The sequence below is a fragment of the Hibiscus syriacus genome, unplaced genomic scaffold, assembly GCF_006381635.1.
Source record: "Hibiscus syriacus cultivar Baekdansim isolate YM2019G1 unplaced genomic scaffold, ASM638163v2 tig00111983_pilon, whole genome shotgun sequence".
Taxonomy (NCBI): Eukaryota; Viridiplantae; Streptophyta; class Magnoliopsida; order Malvales; family Malvaceae; genus Hibiscus; species Hibiscus syriacus.
Window position 1 is genome coordinate 429318 of NW_024063228.1, and position 27700 is coordinate 457017.

The 27700-nt window shown below is 37.2% G+C and overlaps 4 protein-coding genes and 1 pseudogene across 6 annotated transcripts; 2 read left to right on the plus strand and 3 right to left on the minus strand.

Annotated features, from left to right (window-relative positions):
• Positions 1-415: 415 nt before the first annotated feature.
• Positions 416-7299, plus strand: LOC120173651 (histone-lysine N-methyltransferase EZA1-like). Of its 2 annotated transcripts, XM_039180744.1 has the most exons (17): positions 416-566; positions 993-1094; positions 1343-1617; positions 2012-2173; positions 2625-2709; positions 2840-2986; positions 3111-3158; positions 3241-3312; positions 3807-4474; positions 4815-4965; positions 5550-5770; positions 5995-6126; positions 6203-6290; positions 6368-6415; positions 6523-6651; positions 6853-6930; positions 7001-7299. In XM_039180744.1, the coding sequence occupies exons 1-17, from the start codon at positions 486-488 to the stop codon at positions 7190-7192; spliced, it is 2679 nt and encodes an 892-aa protein (XP_039036675.1). In that variant the 5' UTR covers positions 416-485; the 3' UTR covers positions 7193-7299. The 2 variants fall into 2 exon arrangements, with proteins under 2 accessions (XP_039036675.1, XP_039036676.1); XM_039180745.1 differs by lacking the exons at positions 416-566; positions 993-1094 and having other exon boundaries at positions 1526-1617; positions 2007-2173; positions 7001-7283.
• A 194-nt stretch (positions 7300-7493) lies between these two features.
• Positions 7494-9678, minus strand: LOC120173653 (protein trichome birefringence-like 6). The gene is given in 6 exon segments (XM_039180748.1): positions 7494-7889; positions 8004-8162; positions 8396-8586; positions 8682-8874; positions 8962-9224; positions 9226-9678. Coding segments are annotated over 6 exon segments (1584 nt in total). The 3' UTR covers positions 7494-7564.
• Positions 9679-10709: 1031 nt separating this feature from the next.
• Positions 10710-15828, minus strand: LOC120173678 (probable glutamyl endopeptidase, chloroplastic). 2 transcript variants are annotated; one of them, XM_039180764.1, is made up of 11 exons: positions 15524-15828; positions 14396-15383; positions 13989-14117; positions 13101-13400; positions 12557-13015; positions 12361-12426; positions 12224-12284; positions 11980-12129; positions 11730-11867; positions 11121-11425; positions 10710-10994 (listed from the first exon to the last, which is right to left on the minus strand). In XM_039180764.1, exons 1-11 carry the CDS (start codon positions 15795-15797, stop codon positions 10991-10993), a joined length of 2874 nt encoding a protein of 957 aa, XP_039036695.1. In that variant the 5' UTR covers positions 15798-15828; the 3' UTR covers positions 10710-10990. The 2 variants fall into 2 exon arrangements, with proteins under 2 accessions (XP_039036695.1, XP_039036694.1); XM_039180763.1 differs by having other exon boundaries at positions 10711-10987; positions 11105-11425.
• An 842-nt stretch (positions 15829-16670) lies between these two features.
• On the plus strand, positions 16671-17295 carry LOC120173629 (calvin cycle protein CP12-1, chloroplastic-like). The gene has a single exon (XM_039180725.1). The coding sequence runs from the start codon at positions 16808-16810 to the stop codon at positions 17195-17197; it is 390 nt and encodes a 129-aa protein (XP_039036656.1). The 5' UTR covers positions 16671-16807; the 3' UTR covers positions 17198-17295.
• A 7004-nt stretch (positions 17296-24299) lies between these two features.
• On the minus strand, positions 24300-26564 carry LOC120173741 (annotated as a pseudogene).
• Positions 26565-27700: the final 1136 nt, after the last annotated feature.

Genomic DNA, 27700 nt, shown 5'->3' on the forward strand with positions numbered 1-27700 from the left:
AAATTCGAGTCCTCTAAAGAAGAACATTGTTTTTTTGCCATAGATTTGAATCTCAGGTCCTCTAATTTAATCTTTTATGTTTTTTTCAATCAATCATATGACTATAAGTCATCATTATATGAAAACACATTTCATTAATGGATTTTTAGAGAAAATTAACCATGTGTGACTAAAATCAAAATTAGACATAGTTTTGATGACTTTTTTTATTTTCAGTGATCAAAATAAAAACATTTTATAATTGAATGATCATTTATATAGTTGACCCTTTTATATTTTGTATAGGCAAGATATAACTTAGGCCTTAAGCTATAGCCCGTTGAGATTCCTCGGGCTTAAATTAAGGTATATAAACAAATGGTTGAGCCCATGATACTCAAAATGAACTGAGTAAACAGTAAAGGCCACGTAACAACAACACACACGTGTCGGCTCTTTGCTTTGCTTCTTTACTTTTTTTATTTCTTCAGATTCTTCACTCCGGAATGACTAGGGAGTCGCAGAGCAAACCACCAATTCAGCCAACAATGGTCTCCAAAGGGAGTGACTCTTCCTCTAAATCTAGAGTTAGAATCTCTCTTCCTATCCTTTTGATCTTCAATTTTTCCCTTTTGATTTATTCGTTTGATTTCAATATTTTCGCTATCATAAAAAACTGGTTATTAGTTGCGTAATTCACTGTATCATTTAAACATAAAATTTAAATGTTTTTCAATTCGTGTTTTGGTCCTTAGAGTATAAACGATAACTTAGACTTGAAAATCCTCTGAATATGATCCGCGAAAGAAATCGTTTGGTTTTTCCGAGGCAGAGCTTTCTTTCAACTCCATTGCCATTCGCTGCCGGTTATGCTCTGTTTGGCTCCTGTTGAATTATATTGAAACAGAAAATAGAAAGAAAAAATGGGAATTGAGTTTTTTTTTCTCTTTCAAATTTCCGTTTTAGCTTACTCGTCAACGTTTTGTTTCGTTATTATTTTATTGATATGGCAGAAATCACAAGGAGAACACTCTGGTGGCGGCGTAGGAAACTTGGCACATAAGTTAAATCAGCTTAAAAGACAAATTCAAGCGGAGAGAACAGCTTCGGTAAAGGTAGATTAGTTATATTAGTGACTAAATATTTCATTTATTATTATTATTCATATTTGTTCTTGAATTTGAATAGCGTTATCATTTTTAGAAATGACATGAAATCTAACTTTTTTTCTGTCAATGCGTGCAAATTCCTTGGGTAACTCTTTACTCTGTTATATTCGAATTGTCTAAGTTGAATTTATTTGTGCACCAACCTACTAGATAAGATGCAAACAAATTATATTTCTATCGTGTGGTGTGCACAGGAAAAAATCGAGAAGAACAGAAAGAAGCTTGAGAGTCATGTTATGGAGATTTTGTCAGCTACATCGAGTAGGAATGTTCCATGTGTGGAGGAGATTGGATTTGGTAAAATGCTTTCTGCAAGAATCCAAATTCCACTATGTAAGCTTGCTGGATTTGTTCAAGGGACGACAGGAGGAGACTATGCTAATGGTCATGAAGTTGTATCTTCGACGAGTGTCAAGCTTCCGTATGTGGAGAAGTTACCGCCATATACGACATGGATATTTCTGGACAAGTATGTTAGATTAGTATATTAGTCTGCCTAGTTTTGGGTGTTCTATTCTGTCTGTTTATGTACACTGTGCTTCTGCTTTGACTTGGTAGGCCATTAGAGACCACTTGATCTGAATAGCTTTAGCCATTAGGTCATGGGCTAGCCATGCTACTTAAGTCTTCTCCAGTTGAGGATTATAATTTGGGGAGCTTTCTTGAAAGGGCTGTGTTGGCACCAAGCTATTAGCAAAAGCTAGCCCCCCCCAAGGTTTTGTTACTGTTATTTAGTTCAAAGTGCTGATTTCAGCAGCACAAGACTCCACAGATGAAATCTACCACCTTTTCTCAGCTTATCTTGTTTTCCATGAGATTTTATTTTGGCTTGTCTTATCTTAAATATGCACCATTCAGCACAGAAATCAGAGAATGGCTGATGACCAATCTGTTGTTGGAAGAAGACGTATATACTATGACCAACACGGCAGTGAAGCTTTGATCTGTAGTGAGAGTGAGGAAGACATTGCTGATCCCGAGGAAGAAAAACATGAATTTTCTGAGGGTGAAGATCGTCTTTTGTGGTAAGTAAAATAAAATGCAATCTCCATTAATAAATAGAGGAAGTTGTGTTAGATTGCTAAACTTCCTGTGCCTTCTCCTCATCATACTGGTCAGAAGTCAACATCGTCTACAGAAATGCAAGTGGTAGTCATTGTTGATAATCTTTTAATATATGTGGCCTAGGACCTATTACTGTTGTAGCGCATGGCGAGATGTGAGACTGATGTAAAACTAGATGGCAAAAGTGTGTCTGGTTCTTCTGCTGTTTTCTGTTTGTACTGTGTTAGACTCTTCATGCTGGTATTTATTTCAGTATATGTAACTGGCTTTGGGTTTAGTACAGAAGGGACACCCTGTCATCACAAGAAACGTTTATTTGGATTTTTACTGGATAAATTATTTTCTTTTGCACTTTATGGAAGAAAAAAAGTAAGGCTCATTCTTTTCAGATTAACAATTTCAAATTGGTAGGAATGTCTGTCAGGAGTATGGTCTAGGTGAGGAAATATTGAAATCTATCAGCCAGTTTTTGGGAGTCACCATCTCTGAGATCCAGGTATTATGCTATAAGCATGCACACATGGTTGCCTTTGTATGATATTTGGTTTCTTTAATCCTCCCAAGGTTTGTATTTACATACCATTTTTTAAATATTTATTAGTAGCTGTTTTCTATGAGACTTGCAGGATCGGCATGGCTTGCTCAGAGACAAATACAATGACCAAAACATTAAAGATTCTGAGGATTCTGTATCTGAGAAGGGTATATCTTTGGACAAGAGCCTCAGTGTTGCCTTAGATTCTTTTGATAACCTCTTTTGCCGCCGCTGCTTGGTACTATCTCTCACCATCGTTCTTAACGTTATTCATTAAAGAGAAGCATGGGCCTGCTGATATCACTGGCAGCTCTGTCGACATTTTTAACAACCTTTGCTGATCAATTTTTTATGTGTCACAGTTGTTTGATTGCCGTCTCCATGGCTGTTCCCAATCTCTAATTAACCCTGTAAGCAATATGTTTATCGTCTTTCAATTTAATGTGATTTGGTTTCATTAGTTTATCTGATTTGGAACCTATTGCTTGACAGAGTGAAAAGCAACCATATTGGTCTGAATATGAAGACGACAGAAAGCCTTGCAGCGATCAATGTTACCTCCGGGTTTGGTTTTATTATTCTTTTGTGCTAAAACCTTGTATGGTATTGTCTTATGAGTTTATACTGCCAAAATCATTCTTGTTGATAACTTTATGATCTAAAGTTCTCCCTTGTTCTCGAAATATTTGCATTCTTTATTGTTCTCTGGTTCTGTTCCTCGTCCTAGAAACATGGGTTCTGATGCAAAATATATTCATATTTCCATTTTCACAAATAAACCTCCTATACTTGTGTTTATCTGTAGCTCATTCCATTTGTTTGTAGTCTAATTTTTCATTACTTAATGAAGAGAAGTAGATTGTTTTCGCACTTATATGCCTGTGTTGCTAAGACATGTTTGATTTGATATGAATTTGCTCATTTTCATGTCCTTGGAGTACCTTCTTGTTTCTTTTCAAGCGTATAGATTTTGTATTAAGATTTTTATTTGCATCTAAGGTCTTTTATTTTGTCGGGAAGGAGTAAAGTTGTTTTGATTTCAACATCAATTCATGCAGTTAAGAGCTGTCAAAGATGTGACAGAAGGCTCAGGTGTCAAAGCATTGCATGGAGTGAAAACTGCAACTTTAGAAGAGAAAGACCAGGCTGTGTCATCTGATGCCAAAGAGCAAAAGATTATTGGTGATGCAGATCTCATGCAAGATGACAGAGGAGAAGAAAGGCCTGTTGGGTTAGAAGGTATTAATGACTCAGAATGTGCTGATGAAGCTCAAACTTTAGTGATATCTTCCATACCAATGGATAACCATGAAAGTTCTGGAAAGCGCAAAGCCTCCCAAGAACCATTAGATGATCCACTACACTGTTCTGATGGCAGCCAGGATTTTGCAAGTAAGAAACAAAAGACGTTACTGATTTTGGATGTAGCCACAAAGTCTTCTGAAGCTGTTCCAAGTCATGCCAGTGCTGAAAGTAGTAAAAGTAGGAATGAAGATGTTGGCACTCTTAACGAAAATGAAGCTCAAATTACAGACAAAAACAACAAAAATGAATTTGGTGAACGGGGATTGGAAACTTTTACCTGTCCTGCTAGTGCTTCCAAGACCAAGGATAAGATAAGGAATGGAGGTAAAGATGTTACAGATTTGAAGTGGTCATCTTCTGAGTGGAAGCCTATTGAGAGAGAATTGTATTTGAAGGGAGTCGAGATCTTTGGGAGAAACAGGTAGAAGGGATTGGATTTTTTTTCAGTCTTTTGCTTTGCACAAAATGCAAATAGATGTTATGAGTTAAATATAAATACTTTTTTATCATTGGCATTAGTTTCTGCAGTTCTACATATTTAATGGACTAAACTGCAGAAGCTTTCTTAGAGGACTAAAATGTGCAGGGCAAAAAACTCAGTTAAAATTGTGTATCATGTTCATATTTGTATAATTCACCTGCTTTACTCTCTGATTGTGATGAATGTGTCACATTAGACAGTTGTGATTAAAAATCTTTCTTCTCCCTCCTAGGTAACAATATGTCTCTGCTTCTACTAATGCGTGATCCATTATTTACAGTTGCCTAATAGCCAGGAACTTACTATCTGGTTTGAAGACTTGCATAGAGGTATCAAGTTACATGTGTGATGGTGGAGCGTCAACACTTCATAGGTCTATCACGACAAGTTCATTTTTGGAAGAAAATGGGAAATCTGAATCAGATTATATGGTGTGTACCACAACCCTAATTTCTCTCTATTTCCTACTATACAGTCTTTCTTTGATAAGGGGGTGAAAAAGAAACGGTTTCCAGTCCCCAGCATATATGATTCTCTTGAGGCCATTTCTTTAATGCTTCATCTTAAGTTTAAATACTTACAAATTCAGAAAAATGTATTCTTTCCCTCTGAAACTTGTAAATTACAAAGAATGTTTGAGAGTCCCTATACTGAATGGCATTACAATCTGCAATTGCAGTTACATGGCCATTAAGGTTTGGCATAGTTAAATAATGTTAAAAAAGGAAACACATCCTGAAAGTTTTTGAATTAGTCGAGCTTATTCTTTGGAGTGTCTGATTTCCAGGAACAATGGTAAAATATGGCCAAACTTACTACTTTGCTGCATTCTGATTTTCTTCGTATTTAATTATGAAACTTCTAGTTATTCATTATTAATCAATCTCAATCACTTCATTATAGTGAGTGTTGTATTTTTTAAGGATGTATACTTGGTTCTCCATTGTAGACCTTTCTCTTTCCCCTTTACATTGCATTCAAAAACTTGTTCCCTATTAATCTTTCCGTAATTCAGGAGCAAGAGATGTCAACAAGACCACGATTGCTTCGTAGAAGGGGTAGAACGCGGAAGCTTAAATATTCATGGAAATCAGCTGGCCATCCATCAATTTGGAAACGAATTGCAGATGGAAAAAATCAGTCTTGCAAGCAATATACTCCGTGTGGATGCCAGTCGATGTGTGGAAAGCAGTGCCCTTGTCTGCACAATGGAACTTGCTGCGAAAAGTACTGTGGGTAAGTTAAATTGTTTAAACATGCAAATATGAATCATATAGAACCCATGTTATGGGTAAGCAAACCTATATCTCACTGAATCTGAAATATTTGCAATCGACTAGCTGCTTTTGTTATGGATTTGTTTGAATTTTTTTAAATTCTTTTTTGTTATTTGAACCAAAAAATCCTTGAGCCACATCAAGTCCAGAACACTATAAATTCGAAGAATTATGTCCATCCAGATGCTCGAAGAGTTGCAAAAATAGGTTCAGGGGATGCCACTGTGCAAAAAGTCAATGTAGAAGCCGCCAGTGCCCTTGTTTTGCTGCTGGGCGTGAATGTGACCCAGATGTTTGCCGGAATTGTTGGGTTAGGTAAAGTTTTGTGGTTTTATATAACATGTTACAATAATTTTCTTCCAGTATTAAATATTTTTTGTTTGTTCTGCAGTTGTGGTGGGGATTCATTGGGTGAGCCACCAAAACGAGGAGATGGTCAGTGTGGAAACATGAGGCTTCTTCTAAGGCAACAGCAGAGAGTGAGCAAATCAGAATGTTTTAGTTTTAAAATTATGGTTCCGAAAGAGCTCTAACCTTTCGGTTTTGTATTCTTCAGATCCTCTTGGCAAAGTCTGATGTTGCAGGATGGGGAGCATTTCTAAAAGTAATATAGTATTCCACTTTTCTTAATGCAAACCTTTGGGCAGTTAATTGTTTCGTGTTTTCTTCAGCTGTGTTTGAATTCTTATCCGTGAACTTGATGTGGTTCAGAATTCTGTCAACAAAAATGATTATCTTGGAGAATATACCGGTGAATTGATCTCCCACAGAGAAGCAGACAAACGAGGGAAAATATATGATCGTGCAAATTCATCTTTCCTTTTTGACTTGAATGATCAGGCAAGTGGAACCGAAATCCCGCATTTGGCACCGAAGTTTCCTTCGGTTAACAAAAACAACTTTGCTTTTAGTCTAAGAATTCTGCAATCATTCTAATACCGAAAGTACCGTCTTCAAATCTTAGACCTAGATGTATTTATGTTAGCACTGCATCACATCGGCATATATATTCTGAACGAACCTGCTATTTTGTCTTTGCAGTATGTCCTTGACGCTTACCGCAAAGGAGACAAGTTGAAATTCGCAAACCACTCATCTAACCCGAATTGCTATGCCAAGGTATATAACCGCCCCTAATTCTTTTAGGGGCATTTCTTGTTAATTAAGCTAATATCTTTAGCTTGCACAGGTAATGTTGGTGGCTGGGGATCATCGAGTAGGAATTTTTGCCAAGGAACGCATCGAAGCTAGTGAAGAGCTCTTTTATGATTATCGCTATGGTCCAGATCAAGCACCTGCATGGGCTAGGAAACCCGAGGGCTCCAAAAGAGATGAAACATCAGCCTCTCAAGGTAGAGCAAAGAAACACCAGTCTCATTGAAGCACCGTTACGTCGACCGGTTTAACACGTCCTCTATCTTCAGATATTAACTATCATCGCCTTCAGAGAAGGCATCATTGTATGTGCATAGTAAGTTGCATAAGTCACTCCTAAAGGTAGAAATAATTGCTTTGGGAGCAAGCTAGGTATGATGCATTAGTGCTAGAAAGCATGCTATTATTATAGAAATAATAGAAGTTCCAAATTGGTTGACTCTGTTAATACGTATTGAATACAGTTGTACTGCTACGTATAATCTCAATCGCATTTCGAAGGGGTTGCTACCAAAAGTACATTGTGCATGCTAATTTACAACATTACGAGCTGAATGAATTGAAAGAATGTGCAAGTTAAGGATAGCAATCGAAATTTTTAGCGGTATTTGGATTTCTGTTTCAACTGGAAATGGAAAAACAAAATTTCATTCCATGTATCTGGGACACCAGGAAGGCACCAATGGCTGCAATCTTGAATACTTGAAGAGTAACGAGTTCCGGGTTTTTTCCCATATATTGATGGATGACCGTCAATCCTATATGCGGATAAACCAGTTACATTCAGTAATGTTACTGGAGTTTTCATCTGCAAAATCACATCCTCCACAATTCTATTCTTCTCAGGGTATTCCATGCCTGAAGTGTCATTAAGGGGCCAAGTGGTTTCCATACAATGACCGCCTGAATTCCACTGTCCTCCCCTGTTTAATGATCGGAGCCAAGTCAGTAAAACCGATAAAGGTAGATGATTTCTTTTTGTTTTCAGGTCAGCCGATCTGAGATGTTAAAAGGGGAAGCATAAAACACGAGCAAACCTGAAATGGGATGGTGCCGAATTTCGAAAGAAAACCTGGGTTCTGCCCGGATTAATGTGTCTATCAACCCATGCTGCCCAAGTCATCAAAGCTTTTCGAAAAGCTACGGAAACATCAAGCTTGGGATGTACTTGATTCCCTTCCTGATAATAGTTGATCCTAAAATATGAAAAGTTTCCAGTAAACACCAAAACATTGTTACAAAAAGCATATAAAAGATTCAGCTCACTATCACGACATTGTCATCCTAGTTCTCAAAGGGCAGCTTTTACCATTGAGACCAAGGTTGAATTCTCTAGATCACACAGTTAAACAACGATCATATTAACAACTTTAGGGTATATGGCAAAAGTGTTTCTCCCGAAGAACTGTAGTTCGACAATGGCACTAACCCGGCTTTTGTTTTGTAATGAGACCACCAATGTGCAGTGTTGAAGACCAAAATATCAGCTCCTTTCCATCTAGATGAACCGTGATCGATGGCGTTGATTCGCAATGTGGGCCTCCGTTTTTGCCCTATTCTTGCCTTGCTTTCATGAACCAGAAAATGAGAAACATAGTACTCAACTGTACACTTGTGATCCTGCAGAAACAAGTGACAACTTCAGAAAAACAAACTAACCCAAACTCTAACATAAAGTGAAATAAAGAGCAAATGAACTTTAAACAATCAATTACCACAAATTTGAAGCTATAATTCCCTTTTTCTTTGGTGATTCTTCTTCCATGAGTTTCATAGACCTTCTTTGGATCTTTTACAGCTGCCATTAACATACAAAGCATGGATTCCCATTGGTTTCTATTAATTGAATCCCCAACAAAGACCAGTCTTTTCCCTCGGATCAAATCAAGCATTTTTGCTGCATTGAACCTAAAACAGATGAAGAACCAGTCTTTTACCACATCAATTGCTATAATTTGCATATCAAAGAGAAATACATAGTAAACCAAAACTCACCTAGGAAAATAACAATCTTGTGGTTGCCATTTCCACTTCATGTAGTTCCTATCTCGTCTTCCATTGGTGTCACAGCTAAAACCTTCATCAATGAAAGGACAGGATCCATTTGTGTAGAGTGGGTAGCTCTCATCATAAACCCACTTCCCCTTTGTTAAATCACAGCTTTTCATCACCTTCTTCTCAATTTCCCCATTACTCGGAGGGGCTTTAAATTTATCGACAGAAGCCACTTCTTTTTTCTTTGGAAGTTCAAATTTGTCAAACTGGATTTGCTCTCACTTCATCTCCCTCAGTTGTTTCATTGGTTTCAACTTCAATGTCTTCCATTGAAGGTGCAGGTGCTTCCTCTGATTCAGTTTCACTATCACCATCTTCTAGTACTTCACCTAGATTTTCTTGTATCTGGATCTGCTTGAAAACTGAGAAATTTCCAGACCCAGATTCATTTTCGGATTTCAAAAAATGGGTATCTTTTGAATGCTTCGCTGAACTATTGCTACTGAAGCTACTCAAGCTCTCTACGGTTATAGGTTTATGGCCACCCAGATTGAAAACTGAATAATTGAACTGAAAATGGGTATCCTGGTGAATTGAAGGGTTGGATTTGAGGACCCAAGTAAACAAGGAAACCAGGAAGATTAAAGAAGAAGATATTGTGAAAGCAAACAATAAGAATCGAGTGGATGTGGAGGAGAAACTTCTCTGTCTCTCCATCAACGAAATTCGCCAGTAAAATGCTTCAAAATACAGAAAAAAGAATTTTTTTTTTTTTCAATGGGATTTGGTAGAGGAAATTTATCACTTATCCATGTTCTGTGAAGATGAGGGTAAAAGCACGATTTTTTCGAGAAAAGACAACAAAGGAACTGGGTGTTTAGTTACCGAAAACCTGCCTCAGTTGAAAAACCAAACATATTTCAACTGATAATAAAACATAAACTCCACTCTTGGACACGACGCCGCGCCATATGGACATAGCTGGCGACACCCATATTGCCAATATATAGTCGCTCGTTGGCAATGTTGGGTTCAATGGGTTAGCTGGAGTTTAAAGAAAATACAAAATTCCTTTGACAAAGCTACCCAACATGCTGAATCCATGGATTAAGGTTGCTAAGCATTCTTTCCTTTTTTGTCTCTCAAGTCTAGTCTAAAGTGTTGTCATTAATAAATACATTATCTCAATTTCCTTCTACGTAAATTACATATTTAATCATCCAACTATCATTTTAATTTTATTTTAATCACCCAATAATTTTTTTCAAACGGTACATTTTAGTTTCATTGGTCACCCGCTGTTAAATAATTAACATAACTACTAACATAACATTACCTTATATTTTATGGCAACATGCCAACATCACCATTAAATTTTTATCATAGATGGTTAAAAAAATTAAAATATTAATTGAATAAAATTGAATTATTATAAATATGTTTTATTAGATCTACATCCATATTGATCATATTATATTATCTTTGAAAGAACAAATAAAAGCTACAGGTTTTTAAACCCTAATTTAGAGTTCCAACTTTCAAACTCGTTTTCAGCCTCGTTTCTTGAAATTTGCTGCTGTTTTTTCTTCTTAACCACGTCAATATACGTATGTGAAACTTTTTTATTTCAGGTAACAATGGAGATAAACACTATAAACAACATGCATACTGGACTTATTGCCCAAGCATCTAAATCATTTTCGGAACAATCGACCAAAGTTAAAAAGAGTAATAAAAATGTCATCGTAACTTGCCTCGGTTTGCTTTCGACCCCCACAATACTAGATTTCTGAATTTCATGCTTCGTAAACTAAACTATGGCTAACTTGTTTTGATAAACTAACAATGAGAGTTGCGTGGTTTTAGATCACATAAGCTGTGTGCCCTGTGCTTTGACGTCCAAACCAAATGCCACTATGGGGTTGCAGTAATATATGATGTCGGTAGTAACCATCTATTGCAGCGTTTGCAGTCTCGGTACCAAACATCATCCGTCCAATTTAAGTCCCCGGGCCAAAGCTCAGGAGCGTTATCTACAATGTACAAACACGTAATCAGCTAGAGTCATTTTGTTGGTGAATCTGTTGATCAATTAACCATAGTAAAAAGGAAGACGCGGAAAGAACAGAAGAATTATTAAGTTATGCCACATTAATGACCTTTGCTTGGAATGGAGCTGCCCACTTCTGAAATCATCTGCCAGCTCTGCACCACCTCCTCCACTGGCAGCAACTGCTTTGTTTTCAGAATCTGTAACTTCCTTGCCCTCTCCATCTTTGCTTGCATCAGTATCTGTACTCACTTCAGAAGTGTTTGGCACACAATGCTTTTGAAGCCATCTATCAGTTTCCCAGAGGACATGCATGATGCTTTCTCTAGCAGCATAGCCATGGCTCTCGTAGGGTAGAATGACAAGGCGGCAAAGAGCTCCATGACCCTTCAGAGCATTGAAGAAACGATCCGACTGGCATCGTATGGATTTGCCCAACAAGCAGGCAAGCAAACAAATAACGAATAAATTTATGATTAATCAAACTGCTTAAAAGTGTCCAGGGTCTAGAAAGAAGCGTAAACAGGCTCTGCATTTCTGCCATGATGAAGGGAGCCAAATAGCGGATGGAGAGAGCTATCTAACATTGCATAATTCAATAAATACATAATTGGGGAGTAAATAAACTTTATTACTGAATTATTCCATGGGCGATTGATAAATCTGGAGAACATTAAACAAGGGGCACATACGAGGGTGTGGAAAGCCATATATATACCTGCATGGTTAGTGTTCCAGGGTTGTTGTCTTCTTCTCCATGGATAAGCAAGATAGGCTTCTTGATTTTATTTGCAGACATGAATGGGCTCATCTCTACATAGGTATTAGTTGCCTCCCAAAGTGTTCTATCCTCATTCTGCACCAATAAGATATAGGAAGCCATAAATCCATCGGAAGAGAAATGAAGAGAGACAAAATGATAGAAAAAGGCATTGCATTAAATATACTTAATTTCTGCAGTTCAATACCTGAAAACCAAAAGGTGTAAGGGTTCTGTTGTAAGCTCCAGAACGAGCAATCCCACAAGAGAAAAGGTGAGGAGCATGTGCTAGAAGGTTTGCGGTCATGAATGCTCCATAGGAATGTCCCCCTACAGCAATTTTGTTAGGATGAGCTACCTGAACACATGCAGCATCAGAAAAACTCTAGTCAGAAATCATAATCAGCATGCTGCAACTCGGAGATGATATACATGGGAGAGAAGATACGCACTCCACGTCGGATAACTTCCTCAACAGCTGCCTCTGCACTTGAAACCAGTTGCTCTACATACCTACAAAGATAGTGATATGATGGGATACGCATACATACACGAACTTGCATATTTATTATACATGTAGTTGTTTTACCTATCATTGGCTTCTTCATTCCCTTCACCAACTATTGGGATTGTTGGCCCAGATAAGATAGCAAATCTGCAAAATGGAAAATAAGAGTGGCCATAATTTAGTCTAGTGGCACCCAGATGAAAAGGAAAAAAACAATGGAGGGGAAAGTAAAAATACATAACGAATATATAGCAATATGAAAAGAACAATTTCATGCCTTCTAGCAAGCCAAAGGAGAGCTGATGTTGGACCTATGCCTGCAAACTCATTAGGAGAACCGCGAACTTGTCCAGCTGCATCTTTGCTTTTAAATTCCCCTGGGTAAGACCAAACCAGACATGGAAGAGGCCCATCTTTTGATGGATCATACCCTGGTGGCAAGTACAATGTTGCAGTAAGTTGAACCCCATCCTTCCTATGGTACCTAATCATCTCTTTCTGCAATGATGCCAACTGTGGATATGGATGAGGGAAGTCTGTGATCTGACATGATTTCCTATCTGGCCAACTTTGAATGTAATATTGGGAATTCTCTGTTTTCGACTCTTTAGAAGTAAGAATCTTCAGGTCATTAAGGTGGATATCCCCTTCTTTCTGATCTGACATCAAAGCAACAACACTCTCATAATACTTTTCTTTGTCACTCTCCCATATTCGTTCTTTACTGCCAGTATTTCTGGAAGAATTTGAGAGATCAGAATGCCATCAATAGACCCCACAACATGAACACGCAAAAAAAAAAGCTAATTCTAAACACTTACATGTCAAACAAATCAAGGAAGGGGATGTTCCCCTCTGGTGTAGCACCATTTCCATTCAGCAAAACATAAGTTCCGTCATCATTTTCTTTCCTTAGCTTAGCTATCACATAAGTCCCAGCAGGAGTTCTCCTCAGCATTGGAGAACCAGGATCAGAGTACACATCCTCAGATGACCTATCAAAGAGTATGCGTGGACTCACATCTTTTGATCCAGGAGATATAACCCAGGTTCTTATTCGACGTGTCTTGTACCATGACTCATAGACCAGAGCCAGTGAATCATCACACCACGAAATCCCTCTGTCAAAATGAAGAATCATAAACATTAGATTAGATCATTAAAACTTCACTCGGATTTCAAACAAAAGAGTAGCTGGCCATTGGTTTCTGCAGTCTGCATGATATTTGAAATTTATTTCCAGCAAACACAACTTGATGAACTACTCAACACTTAATAAGCTGATCAATCCTTGCCATCAACCATAGAGTAAAGATGATGTATACATTGCAGTTATGTCACATAGATGCATGTTAAGAAAAACCTTAATCCCAACATTCACTGGAGAGTGGAGAACCTCAAAGATCTCCCTGTGAGGGAGTGAAATGAACGCCAAAGGATGGTGGTCAAACATAGATTCGTTAGTAGCGATTCAGTTCAGTACATCCCTCAATGCATCTATTACAAATCTAGACTCAATTTTAGAATTCCTATACTTTGATGATATAGTTTTGATATCAGCAAGCAGTCGCACAAAATTCACATCCTATAGGTTTTGAGACACCATTGTAAATACATTAAAATTGAAAGGCCAGATATACACATCAATTTAAATCAATACAAAGAAACCTACAAAGATAAATTTTGAAAAAAATAACATATAAACCTACCCATAGCGAAGATCAAGTTTGTGTAATATTTCTGGCTGTTCACCTTCATGTAGCTCTGCAGCCTGTGTGTAGATTATATCACGTGGCGAAACTTCTACTTTTGCATCACCTTCATCTTGCGTCTCTGCCCTAAAAACTTTAACAGAGTCAGGGAACAAGAATTACATACAGAAACTTCACGATAAAAAGCTTACATTATATTTTATCACTGAAGGAAGGGGTTACATCAAACCGATTCACGTTGATTACACAATTCCATCAAGCATATTTAAAGCTTTCATTATTTCACGAAAGCCTAGTACTCACTTTACAAAATACTTAAAAGACTGACCATTTATAGTCCCATCTAATTACAGTCCATTTCTTCTTTGCAAATGCATAAGCTGGCAAATAATACCAATACATACCAGTATAAAGTTGAAGGCTTATCTGCTCTCCAATTGATTGACCTCATCCCTTTTCGCACACTATTGAATGCAATAGGAATGTTCTCTGCAAGGGGCAAGTCGCAGAGCTCTCTAACAAATTTCCCATCAGCTGTCCACACATCCACTTTCTTGGGGAACCTTCCACACGGTACAATAAAGGAATACGGCCTATGAATCGAACTAACCAAAATGTACTTCTCATCAGGGGAAGGATCCATAGATGTGTAAACGGACGGTGAACCAACCTCCTTCACCTTGCCATCCAGGGACACCAAAACAAGTTGAGAAGTGGCATAGTAATCAAATAAATCCTCATCATATTCATCCTTCAGCAAATCCTGGTACGTTCTAACTTGAACGACAGATTTCTGCTCATTGGATTGAATCTTCGGGCCAGAAGGAACCAAAGGTTTCTTTGGTGGGTCTCCACGAGACAAAGGAATAGTACAAACCAAAAGGGTCGAGTTATCCAGCCAAATATAATTATCAAACACTGCATTGAGATAAATATCCTGTGACTGAAACAGCGGCCTAGCTGTTCCAGTCTCAACGTCAGCAACCCACAGTCTAAGCTTACTAGAACTACTCTCCTCTTCCTCAAAACGAACACTGAAGGCCAAATGTTTACCATCATTTGACCAACTGACAAAATTAATCTTAGCACCATCAGAGAGTCCAGTAACCTCTTTCTCAGGTCCCAACGAGCCATCAAGCATCAGTTGATGGATTCCGATGCCAGTGTAGAAAGACATCCGGCTCCTGGTGTTGCATTTCCCATCAATTCGAATGCCAGCAAGCTTTTCCTCAGGTCTCGCTAGTTCCACCAGAGGAGGCAAAGATCTCCGCTTGAGAAACAGAATTTTATCCCTCAATGGCGAAAATGAAATCGCGGGAAGCGGCGGAGCGTCAACTATATCTCGAATTTCCGGAGGCGGAACACGATACTTAACTCCGATTGCAACATTCTCTAAATCAAATTCAGAATTGAAACTTTTTTAAGTAACTAACTTGAAACTGAAATTTAAAAAAATATATTGATCAACAACAAAAATCAAAATTTCAGCAATAAAAGAAGCTAAATTCCCGGAAAAGCAACAAAAAAAGTACCATCGTCTTCTTCAGTGAAAGTAACGGAAGCATTTGCGGAACCATTGCCAGCGGTGCTGCTGTCTTCAGCGAGAGCCGAGTTGACAGGGAGGAGTGGATTGAATCGGGAGACGGGCATTGCCGGATTGAAGAGGTTTCTAGAGTGAGTTCTCAGATGGCCAGGTGAGCGGATGGAGGAGGGAGGGAATCGGGCGTTGCCGAGAGAAAAAGGATGGAGGAGACAACAAGAAGGGTATGGAGAGAGGCGATGATAAACTTTGTATATTCGCATCATTTTCTTTATTTTTGATGCGACTAAAACTTGAAGTTCCCTTCCCACTTATATTTTTAAAGTAAAAAATAATAATAATAAAATTAAAGTTGCAGTTCTTCATCAGAGTTTGTTATATACTGCTGTAGTGTACTCTTTTTTATCTAAAATAACCCATATTTATTATTTAAAAATATAACTTTATAAAAATAAATTAAACACAAATTAAACCCAATTTGATAAAACCAATATTACAATTCAAATTGATTTTACAATTTGTTTTTCAATTTCTTCAACTAACCCATATTTCTCATTGGAATTTCCTGGTATTTCTCGCCGACCAATATGATGCCCGAAAAAAAAAACAGGAAAAGAAAAATGAAAATACGACACGATATCACTGTCCCTGAAGCCATATCACTTTGCTCGGTGGAGATATTTTGGTGTTACGCTTCTCAAGGATATTTCAATCCTTCACGACTGTCGTGAGATTCTAATGATTTTACATCCAAGGAGAAAGGAACATATATATATATTAGTTTGGGATAAATACACAATATTATTTATTTAAATATTTTTAATTATTTGATATTAGATATTTATACAGCCTTATATATATATAGTGTTCGAACCCGATATTTTAAAATATAATAATTTCTTAACTATTAAAATATTCATTCTGATTATATATATATCTCGTAATTTTGAAGAATATAAATTATATTAGTAGAATAAATGGCAACATTCTGATCATATAGTGCTGCAACTTCGCAAGCAATCGAGACGCGTGTATCTCTAATATTCCTACGAGTGGTTAATAAATATTCCCACAAAATGTTAAGAAAAACAAATAGATATTCCCGTAAAATATCTCCATTTTCTCCATCTTATTGGTCCCAAGATGATAAGAAATTTGTGTTCCCTAAGCATTACATTACAGTTTCCTATTAAATACCTTACTGTTATATTTACATCTCCGTCGAAACTAAACATTGCACGCATTCGAACACAGCGAACCACACCAACAAGTAGCAATGGCAACCTTGGCTAGTGTTAACCTCGTAACCCCGAGAGTCGTCGTCGTAGCCAACATGCCAGAGTTCGCAAAGGGTGGCGCCGTCAAGGTCCCGTGTCTTAACCAGCCTTGGAAAAGGGTCTCCCAGTTGGGGTCTAGAGGACTGCGGGTAACCAGGAGAGCCGCACCTGATAGGATATCGGACAAGGTGGAAAAGAGCATCAAGGAAGCGCAGGAGGCATGCTCGGATGACCCGGCGAGCGGCGAGTGCGTGGCGGCTTGGGACGAGGTGGAAGAGCTAAGTGCGGCAGCTAGCCATGCCAGGGACAAGAAGAAAGATGATGATCCTTTGGAGAATTACTGCAAAGAGAACCCGGAGACGGATGAGTGTCGCACTTATGATAATTGAAATGTTTGTTTAGTTTTATTTTGATGATGGAATTGTTTATTTATCGGTGGTTTCACTTGTTATAATGATGTAATCTTAATACCATACATTATGAAAAAGAGAAGAAAATATATATTAAATAAGTTTTATATTTATTTTTGTCTGAATCGGTGCATTATTGCTCTTGGGGAGTTATTGTTCATGTTCATGACTACTCCTATCTTGAGTTTCCCTTACTGGTTTATTGTGCCGATTCGGGTAGCTTTGGCTCTCGAGTTTAGAAAAATTGTCGCTGGTCTTCTCGCTTGTTGACAAGGTTTTGCTTGGCGTATCGACGTAGGTTTGTCTAAAGGTTCCTTGCTGCTTTTATATTTAACACTCGTATTGGTGTTGGGGTCTTGTGTCTTTTTGACCCATTTTTCTGGTTTTATATCAATATTAAGTTGGTTAAGAGTATGTATATTTTAATATATTTAGAATATATATTGAAAATGTAAGTTGATTAATTAATTTGACTGATTGATATTAAATTGGCGCGATTAATTAAGATCATAAAGATTAATTGATTAATTTAGTGATTAATTAATTTGATTAAATATATCTTGATAATCTACTCATCTCTTTATAGAAAATGAATCTAAAATTCGATACCCAATTCATCAGATATAATCATGAAAACACTAAATTATGAGTATAAATTTTCAAGAATGCTTTTAAACTCTTAAAAAAAACTTGTTAGGACAGAATAGATATATCTTAATGTGGTTATATATAATTTTTAAAAGATTTTGATCTAAATTTATGTATAGATGTAAATTATATTGTTCAAACGTGAATATAGAAAGAAATATTATTTTTTAATTATTAAAATCATTTCAAGAATGAATCTAACTTAAATTTTAATTATCGGTTATTCGGGTTTGATTAAATGAAATTTGATATATAATTATTATTTCGGTCATAATTAGATTTAACTGTGTTTTTATTTTTGAATTATTTTTAGTTGTTTTACACTTTTAATGTATTTCAATTTAATTGTTTTAAACTTCTAGTATAATTGATCTTGTTAAAACTATAGATAAATTTACTCTTAGACAAGCAGTATTATCCGTTTATTCTCTATAAATAAAAAATAAAGAATAAGTTTTTTTTTCTTTTGGGTACAAGGGAATAGGGTTTTGTAATGTAACAAATTTTATATTTTTCGAGATAGTTGAATTTTTTGTTTCTCTGTCCATGATTTTTTCTTTTAGTTTTTTCACGTAAATCTTGTATTTTTTTTGGTTGATCTTATTTATTTATCGTTAATCATTACACGATAATCATAACAAGTCTAATTAAATTAATCGAATTGTCGGATTAGACTAATTTAATTAGTCAATACCTTAATTGTGTTTGCTAATGAAAATCTAATTAATTAATCGAATTATTGGATTGAACATCCCAGTTGTTGTACAATATACCTGACTTAAAGACGCACCATGAGATCAATCAACCACTCTTCTTTTTCTGGATTTTTTCGATGACTTTCATCAGTTCATTGGACTTCAAAGGTTTAACCAAGTGAACATCCATCCCAGCTTCCATTGCCTCCTCGCCCGATGTATGAGCAGTTAACGCGTTGATCAGGAGGCGAATGCCGTATTTTTCCTCGGTTCTAATCCTCCGGGTCGCTTCGTAGTCGTTCATCGGTAACATCTATCGGAAAAGCCACACTAAAACAAGATCAAAGCTCATTAGTTTCATCAAGCATTGGTGGAGCTCAAGCCACCAGGCATCAAAATTTAATGCAGTTGTGGGAAATCATATACATTACCTGACAGTCCATTAATATATAGTCATAAGGAAGACCATTTCTCTGATTTTTTAAGACCATTGCAAACTAGTTCTACAACCTCATTTCCATTTTACAAAGTTCTCAACATCAACACCAAGCTGTCTAACAGCAAATGAAGATAAAAGAGACAAAATTTACGTGGAAAACCCCTAAATAATATAGGGTAAAAACCACGGGCAACGGTAGAAGAATTTCACTATGAGAAAATAGGAATTACAACCTCTCTTGATCTACCAAGGAGAAAACAATGAAAATTCTCTCTTGATAAAAAGGAGAAAACAACTCTCAAGAAACTCTCTAAATTCTCTCTAGTATTGGAAGAAAGCTAGAATGTTTTAGGATGGTTTTGAAGCTAAATGAGGTAGGGTATTTATAGTTGAAGCCTTAAGGACTAATCTTGTAAATACCCTAAATTGTAATGACTAAATTTGTCATTTACCCATTACATAAATTCAAAATTTGGTGGCCAAATTTTGACCACATTTTCCGTCCAATTATGCTGCCATTTTCAATGCACCGAAAGTGCAAAGACTTTCAACAATCTCCCACTTGAATATTTGATTTGGAACATTCATATCTTCACACCATTCTTTCTACCTTGTACCATCATGTTGCTTACGTCTCTGACAGGCCACAAAAGGATCGACACCAGGTAAATTTATCAGCATTGATCGCCTTCATCATGAAATCTGCTATGTTATCTTTGGTATGGATCTTCTGCATATCTACTGTCCCTTCTTCCACCTTGTCACGAATGAAATGGTACTGAACTCGTATGTGTTTTATCCTTGAATGAAATGCTGGATTCCTTGCTAGATGTAAGGCGCTTTGACTGTCACAAAACAGAGAGACATACTCTTGATTGTGCCCAAGCTCCTCCAATAGCATCTTCAACCAAATTGTTTCTTTACTGGCTTGTGTAGCTGCTACATATTCTGCTTCTGTTGTTGACGTAGCCACAATTAACTGCAATTTTGAAACCCAACTTACAGCTCCACCAGCAACTTTGAACAAATATCATGTAGTAGATTTGCTTTTATCCAAATCCCCTGCATAGTCAGAATCTACATACCCATTGATTAGTAAGTTTGATCCTCCGTAACATAATGCAATATTTGAGGTCCCTTTGATGTATCTTATAGTAAGTTTGATCCTCCGTAACATAATGCAATATTTGAGGTCCCTTTGATGTATCTTAGGATCCTCTTTACTGTATTCCAATGTTCTTTGCCTGGATTCTCCATGTACCGACTAACCACTCCCACTGCTTGTGAAATGTCTGGTCTTGTGCATATCATAGCGAACATTAAACTTCTCACTGTTGATGCATACAGTACTCGAGACATCTCCATCCTCTCTTCTTTACTGCTAGGACTCATACTGAAGGATAATTTGAAGTTAATAGGAAGAGGGGTAGAAATTGGCTTACAATCTTGCATGTTGAATCTTGACAAGATCTTCTTCAAGTAATTCTTTTGTGAAAGCCAAATCTTCCTATTACTTCTGTCTCGGTGAATTTGCATCCCTAGAATCTTGTTTGTTGATCCCAAGTCCTTCATTTCAAATTCCCTAGCTAGTTGTGCCTTCAATTCTTCAATATGATCTTTGTTGGGTCCTGCAACCAACATGTCATCCACATACAACAGCAAAATAACAAAATCATTATCACCAGACCTCTTGAAATAAGCACAAGGTTCTGCATTAAGTCTGTTGTATCCAAGACATATAATGAAAGAATCAAATCTCTTATACCAACACCTCGGCGCCTGCTTTAGACTGTACAAAGATTTGTTCAACTTGCAAACCAAGTTCTTCTTTTCTTTTTCTTCAAAACCTTCAGGCTGGAGCATATAAATTTCTTCTTCAAGATTTCCATGAAGAAAAGTTGTTTTAACATCTAGCTGCTCTAGATGTAAGTCCAATGTAGCACACATTTCCAAAACTACTCGAACTGTTGTTAGTCAAACCACAGGAGAAAATATTTCATTGAAATCAATACCTTCTTTTTGAGCATATCCTTTGACCACCAGTCTTGCACGATATCTCTCAACTTGATCGTCACCATTTCGCTTGATTTTGAAGACCCATTTGTTACCAATTGGCTTTCTTCCTTGTGGTAGTGGCACAAAGTCCCATGTATTATTTTTATGAAGGGCTTCAATTTCTTCTTTCATCGCCATCATCCATAGTGAAGCATCTGAGTTATTTATTGCCTCCTGGTATGTTGATGGCTCACCGTCCTCTGTTAAAAGGCAGTATGCAATATTTCCTTCTATAACATAATCTGAGTGCCAATTGGGACGTCTTCTCACACGATCTGATTAACGAGTTGTTGGAGCTTCAGAACTCTCTGGTTCTTGTTCATCATGTGCTGGTTCTACTTTAGAAGAATCTCCTCCTTGTTCAAACTCTTTTTCCACATGTATCTGAGTAGTCTATGACTTTTCAGCGTTATCATCATCTTCATCGTCTTCTTTTCTTTGTAGTTTATCTTCTACAAAGATAACATCTCTACTGATGATCACTTTGCGGGCAGTGGGATCCCACAAGCGATACCCCTTTACTCCATCAGCATACCCCAAGAATTTGCATTTCCTGGATTTTAGATCCAACTTTGAAATTTATTGGGAGTTGTACATCACGTACACTATACTTCCAAATACATGGAGGTTTGAATAATCAGCTGGTTTTCCAGTCCACATCTCCATTGGTGTCTTCAGCTCTATTGCAGTTGATGGAGCTTGATTCACCAAATAACAGGCGGTATTGACTGCTTCTTCCCTTAATGATTTTTCTAGGCCTACATCCCTCAACATTGCTCTTGTTCTTTCTAACAAGGTTCTGTTCATCCGCTCTGCTACTCCATTTTATTGAGGAGTGTTCGTCAATATGAACTGTCTTTTGATGCCTTATTTTCTGCAAAAGTCATCAAATTCTTCGCTTGTGTATTCTCCTCCATTATCTGTTCTGAAACACTTGATCTTATTTCCAGAATCAAGTTCCACCCGCGCTTTGAAGTTTTTGAAAGTTGAAAACACATCTGACTTCTTCTTAATAGGGTACACCCAGCATCTCCTAGAGTAGTCATCAATAAATGAGACAAAGTATTTTGCTCCGCCTAGGGATGTAACCGGTGCTTGCCATACGTCAGAGTGAACCAATTCTAGAACACTTTTGCCTCTAGAATTTGACGTGTTGAATTTCAACCGGTGCTGCTTACTTGTTATGCAATGCTCACACAAGGTAAGTGATACCTTTGTTAAGCCTGGAAGTAGGTTTTGCTCCACAAGGACTTTCATTCATTATTTTGAAATGTGTCCAAGTTTCTGATGCCATAGCATTGCAGAATTTGAACTACATGAGGCAACAGAGGCTTCTGCTTCTAGCAAAGTCTCTCCCTTCAGCATGTACAAGTTTGTAGCTATCTTTTCGCCTTTCATCACCACAAGCGCTCCACGGAACACCTTCATGATTCCTTTTTGTGTTTCAATCTTGCTTGCATTATTATCCAACAATCCGTAGGATAATAAATTTTTCTTCAGACCTTTCACGTGCCGCACATCTCGAACAACTTTAATTGTTCCATCATACATCTTCAATTTGATGGTTCCCACGCCAACGATCTCTAAGGCATGATCATTGCAACTATACACAGATCCTCCTGAGGCATGTTCATAATGATGGAACCATTCTCTTCTTGAGGTCATGTGATATGTTGCTCCCGAATCAATGAGCCATATATCTGTAAATCGTTTTCTTCCTTCTACGGTGGTTGACGTTTCACAGTATAGAGCATCTCCATCATCTGAAGTGTTTGTGGTATTGCCTTGTGGATTGGAGTTTTTATTTAGACTCCAACAATCCTTCTTCAAATGACTCTTCTTTCCACAATTGTAACACTTTAAATTCTTCTTACTTCTCGACTTCGATCTACTATGTTTGTGACTGCTGCTTTGGCCACGTTCTGTTGATCTCCCTCTCATCATTGTCATCGTTGTCAATGCTTCTGCTTGTTGCAGATTTACTTGTCTGTTTTCATTGTTCTTGCACCGATTTTCTTCTTGTAGAACAGCAGTTGCAACGTCATCGAAGACTAGATTGGTGACATTACTGTTTGTCAAGTTGATGATGAGTTGATCATACGAATCCGGTAGACTTTGAAGTAGAAGTTCAGCACGTTCTTGTTCTCCTATTTTACAGCTTAAGGATGTAAGCTAAGAAAATAAAGTGTTCAGTGTATTTAAGTGCTCCGTCACTGAAGTAGATTCTGGCATACGGAGAGTGTACAATTTTCTCTTAAGGAAAATTTTATTGTGCAACGATGTGGCCTCGTACAATTTGGTGAGATGATCTCATATCTCCTTAGCTGTCTTCTTTTCCTCGATGCTTGACAATACTTCATCTGCTAATGCTAGATGAAAGTTTTGTCATAGCATTCTCGTCCATTTCGATCCATTTGTTGTCATCTGTGAAATCCACTGGCCTTTCACTGATAGCTGCTAGACAACCGTATTTCCTCATGATAGCCTTCATCTTCAATTTCCACAATGAGAAATTTCTCCCATTGAATTTTTCAATATCAAATTTCGTTACCATTGCTTCGTTTACGAATAGCTTCCACTATTTCACTATCGTGAATAGTTCTCTGGAAATTTCAAAGAATGGGTAATAACTTCTTACTTTCTTATGTTGGGAGGATCCACCTTTTGGTGGCAACCACAAAGACAATAAGCAGATATTACACACTCTAATCTGGCTCGGATACCAATTGTTGCGGAAGACGGCTATCGGATAGAGCAAAATCACAACTGATAATTTGAGAAAATAAAAATGAAGATAAAAGAGACACAAAATTTACGTGGAAAACCCCTAAATAATATAGGGTAAAAACCACGGGCAACGGTAGAAGAATTTCACTATGAGAAAATAGGAATTACAACCTCTCTCGATCTACCAATGAGAAAACAATGATAATTCTCTCTTGATAAAAAGGAGAAAACAACTCTCAAGAAACTCTCTAAATTCTCTCTAGTATTGGAAGAAAGCTAGAATGCTTTGGGATGGTTTTGAAGCTAAATGAGGTAGGGTATTTATAGTTGAAGCCTTAAGGACTAATCTTATAAATACCCTAAATTGCAATGACTAAATTTGTCATTTACCCATTACATAAATTCAAAATTTGGTGGCCAAATTTTGACCACATTTGCCGTCCAATTATTTTGCCATTTTCAATGCACCGAAAGTGCAAAGACTTTCAACACTTTCTTGATTACCCGAAACTCCTTGTCACCAGGTACCTCCGAATTCAGGAAGAAGTTTAATGACTCGATGCAAAAGAGAACCATGGAAAGGCTGTAACAGAACTTCATCACCGGGATCGAGCCTTATCGGAGTGATCATGCCTACGGTCGGTTTGTCTAACCAGACCACCTTACCACATGTACTGTGAAGGCCTCTTCGGAATTCAATCACAATCCTCCAGAGCTCTGAAAATGGCCCTGCATTGACATCAACCACAAGTAGTATGAAGCTCGGTGTATCATGTCGTCTGTGTAACTTATGGTCAGTTCCCTCCATGGCACTTAGAGGCACATCCTTCGAACTCAAACTAGAGTTGTCGCTTCTATGACTCATATCTGATCTCCTTGAAGAATGATAATCGGAATTTAGCTTTAGTTGTATCTTCTTCAGTGCAGAAGGAAGATAGTTGCATTGATCAACAACCGAAACACTTATTCCAAGACCCTGCATAATTTTTTGTGTGAAACTCTTCGCCTTTCCTTGTTTTGCATAAAGAGAAGAACCTGAGAACCGACCGACTTGGGGCTAGTACTACGGATAGCGAGTTTTAGACTTGAAGTTCAAGTGGCAAAGCTCAGACTAGGAGGGCGGATGGCATCACCTTGAGTCTCCTTGTCCCCTTTTAAATTGCCGCTGGAGGAAATCTCACATGTGAGGAAAACATTGAATCTGAAGGAAGTCCCCTTTTCACCGATCTCTTTATCGACAACTCCGATCTCTCCGCTCATTAGACGTACCTAACAAAGAAATATTCGAATTAGCCATTCATGCATACAATGAAATGTACTACGTACTTTCGTACATACGTATGTATAGAACCTGTTTAATATATAGCAGGAAACTAAGGTTGTGCAAATATTTGTGACTTACCAGAGACTGAAAAATTCCAAGGCCTAATCCAGTGCCTTCTTGTCCAGCTTCTGTTTCTTTAACCTGAACATAGTTTTCGAAAACAGATTTTTGTTTCTCTTTGGGAATCCCTTTACCTGTATCATCTACCTTGAACATGATCTCAACGGAATCAGGATTCTGCATAACTGCACTAATTGCTTTGACGTCACCATTAGTTTCGTTATTGTCGTTAAACAAGCGGGACAAGTACTTGTGAAAACCGTTCAGGCTAGAAGAAAGTATTCCGGTTTCGAAATCAGGCTTTCTAACCCAAGCTCTAAGGCATACATGCCCTTCATCAGTAAACTTAACAGCATTGCTTAGCACATTACTTAATATCTGCATGAGTTTCCCTCTGTCACTTTTCACTAGTGTGAGCTTGATAATGGATCCATCACATGAGTCCAAAACAACATCTACACCCTTGATCATACCCACGGGATGATACAGATCATCTACATGTTCAACCAGATCAGCCAAATTGAACTCTTGTTCTACTAGATTCATCATGCCGGCTTCGATTTTGCTAGTATCCAATATCGAATTAAGCAGCCCTGCAAGTTATATGCAGCTAATTAGACCCATGTACTGATAATTAAAGTTTTGCAAGCTAAAAGCAAGGGAAACAAGTTACCTAATAGAGCTTGTGCACAATGACTCATTTGCTTTAAATATGACTCGAAATCGGACCCGGGGGGCTTCATTCGCGAGGCATAAATCTATGAAACCATTGATTCCGGCCAACGATGCTTGGATATCATGGCTGGCACCAACCAAGGCAAGGCTTTTGTTCATGCTCTTTCTCTCGGCTTGTTGAGTCGCTTCCACTTGTTTTATGAGCTTGTCGTGCAGGAACACCTCCCTTTGAGCCGTGTTGCCCATTGAGGTTATGAAAACACAAGTGCAATCACCAGAAACACAATTGTTGCTACAAGAGCAATGTGAGAATGATTGATTTTGCTGTGAACAAGGCTTGCTGATCCTTTTCGAGGTGATGCCAATGCATATACCTGAAACCGAACTGAAACTTGTTAAACACGAACCGAACATGATACTTTAGAGAAAATGAAGAATGCGGATAACATAGGATAAAAACTGAACGTACCGATTGCACTCCCGATATTTCTACTGCTGAACAACTAACACTGTACTCTTTTTCACCAATGTACATGATATGGGATTCTGGTGTAGTGCATGAAACATTTTGAGCACCATTTGGATTCATCATCTGTAAGAAAATGGAGCTATTAACATAGATGAATTTGGTAAAGAGAATAATAGTTAAACCGTTAGGTAGAAAATTACCAGAACGATGAGGACGGTGACAGGCCGTGACGCTATCTGTAAGCTGAGCTTCATTAGATTTTCGAGATATAATTTATGAACAATCTCTGCATTATAAAGGAATCAGTAAGAAAATCTGGGTAAAAACCAGTTTACCTTGTGAGATTTAACAAATCTAGTTAAAATCCATTATCACTCTTAAATTACATTTTCCTTTTCTTTGCATGCATATTAAATAAGTATAATTTTTTTCAAAGAAAAGCAATCTCATCTTATTCTTTTTCCTTGAATAAAAAGATTCACTTTCTTTAACTTTTAATTGTCATAAAATACATATATTCTTTGAAGGAGAGCACAAGAATGAACTCCTCGTTACAGAAGACAAGTGAAGAAAATCCATACCTGAAAGAATTCAAAGAAGAAAAAGATGAACACAGAACTGAACCTTTTAGTTTACAAAGAAGTGAAAGATAATACATAAACTCATATGTGTATGTATATCTATATATACTCAGAAAAATAAAAGAATGAGGATTTAGAAAGGTGAAGTGAAGACCTGAGAGATGACTGAGTACTGCACTGTCAGAAGGGTGTGTTTGTTAATGAATAATGATGATGATGCTTAAATAGAGAAAGCAAGGAACGCATGCACGTTCGGCTTCATGCAAAATTCTGCAGTTTTTAGCTCTTTTTTTTCTTCTTCTTTCAAAACAAGATTACCTGCACACGGTAATTATATACACTTAAACTGAGATTTGGGTTTCTTAATTATGAATATATCCAAAACAAAAAGTCCACTTTGCATAACGTTACACTTTACATGTTGTTGTAGTTTAGTTTACGTTTATTCAATTTTATCATTCACTTTATAAAATAAATAAATATCTGAATTTTTACTAATATTAATATTGAAATATTGCACGAGCTTTTATTAAAAAAAATCATACAAACCAACCGACCTTAGTAGTTAAATGATTCTTGTTATCTTTTAAGATTCGGGATCGAACACCATGTATGCATGGATACGAGAGTTCAATGTAAAAAAAGTTAAAAGTCTTTAAACATATACTATCTTATATGCACTCATACTATTTAAAAATATTGTAAAATAATACTATTAGCGTTACGTTAGTTCTAATAATTTTACGATTATCGATATTTGTCCAAATTTTTAGTAAGGAATCATTTAAACAAGGGCAATGTTAATTATA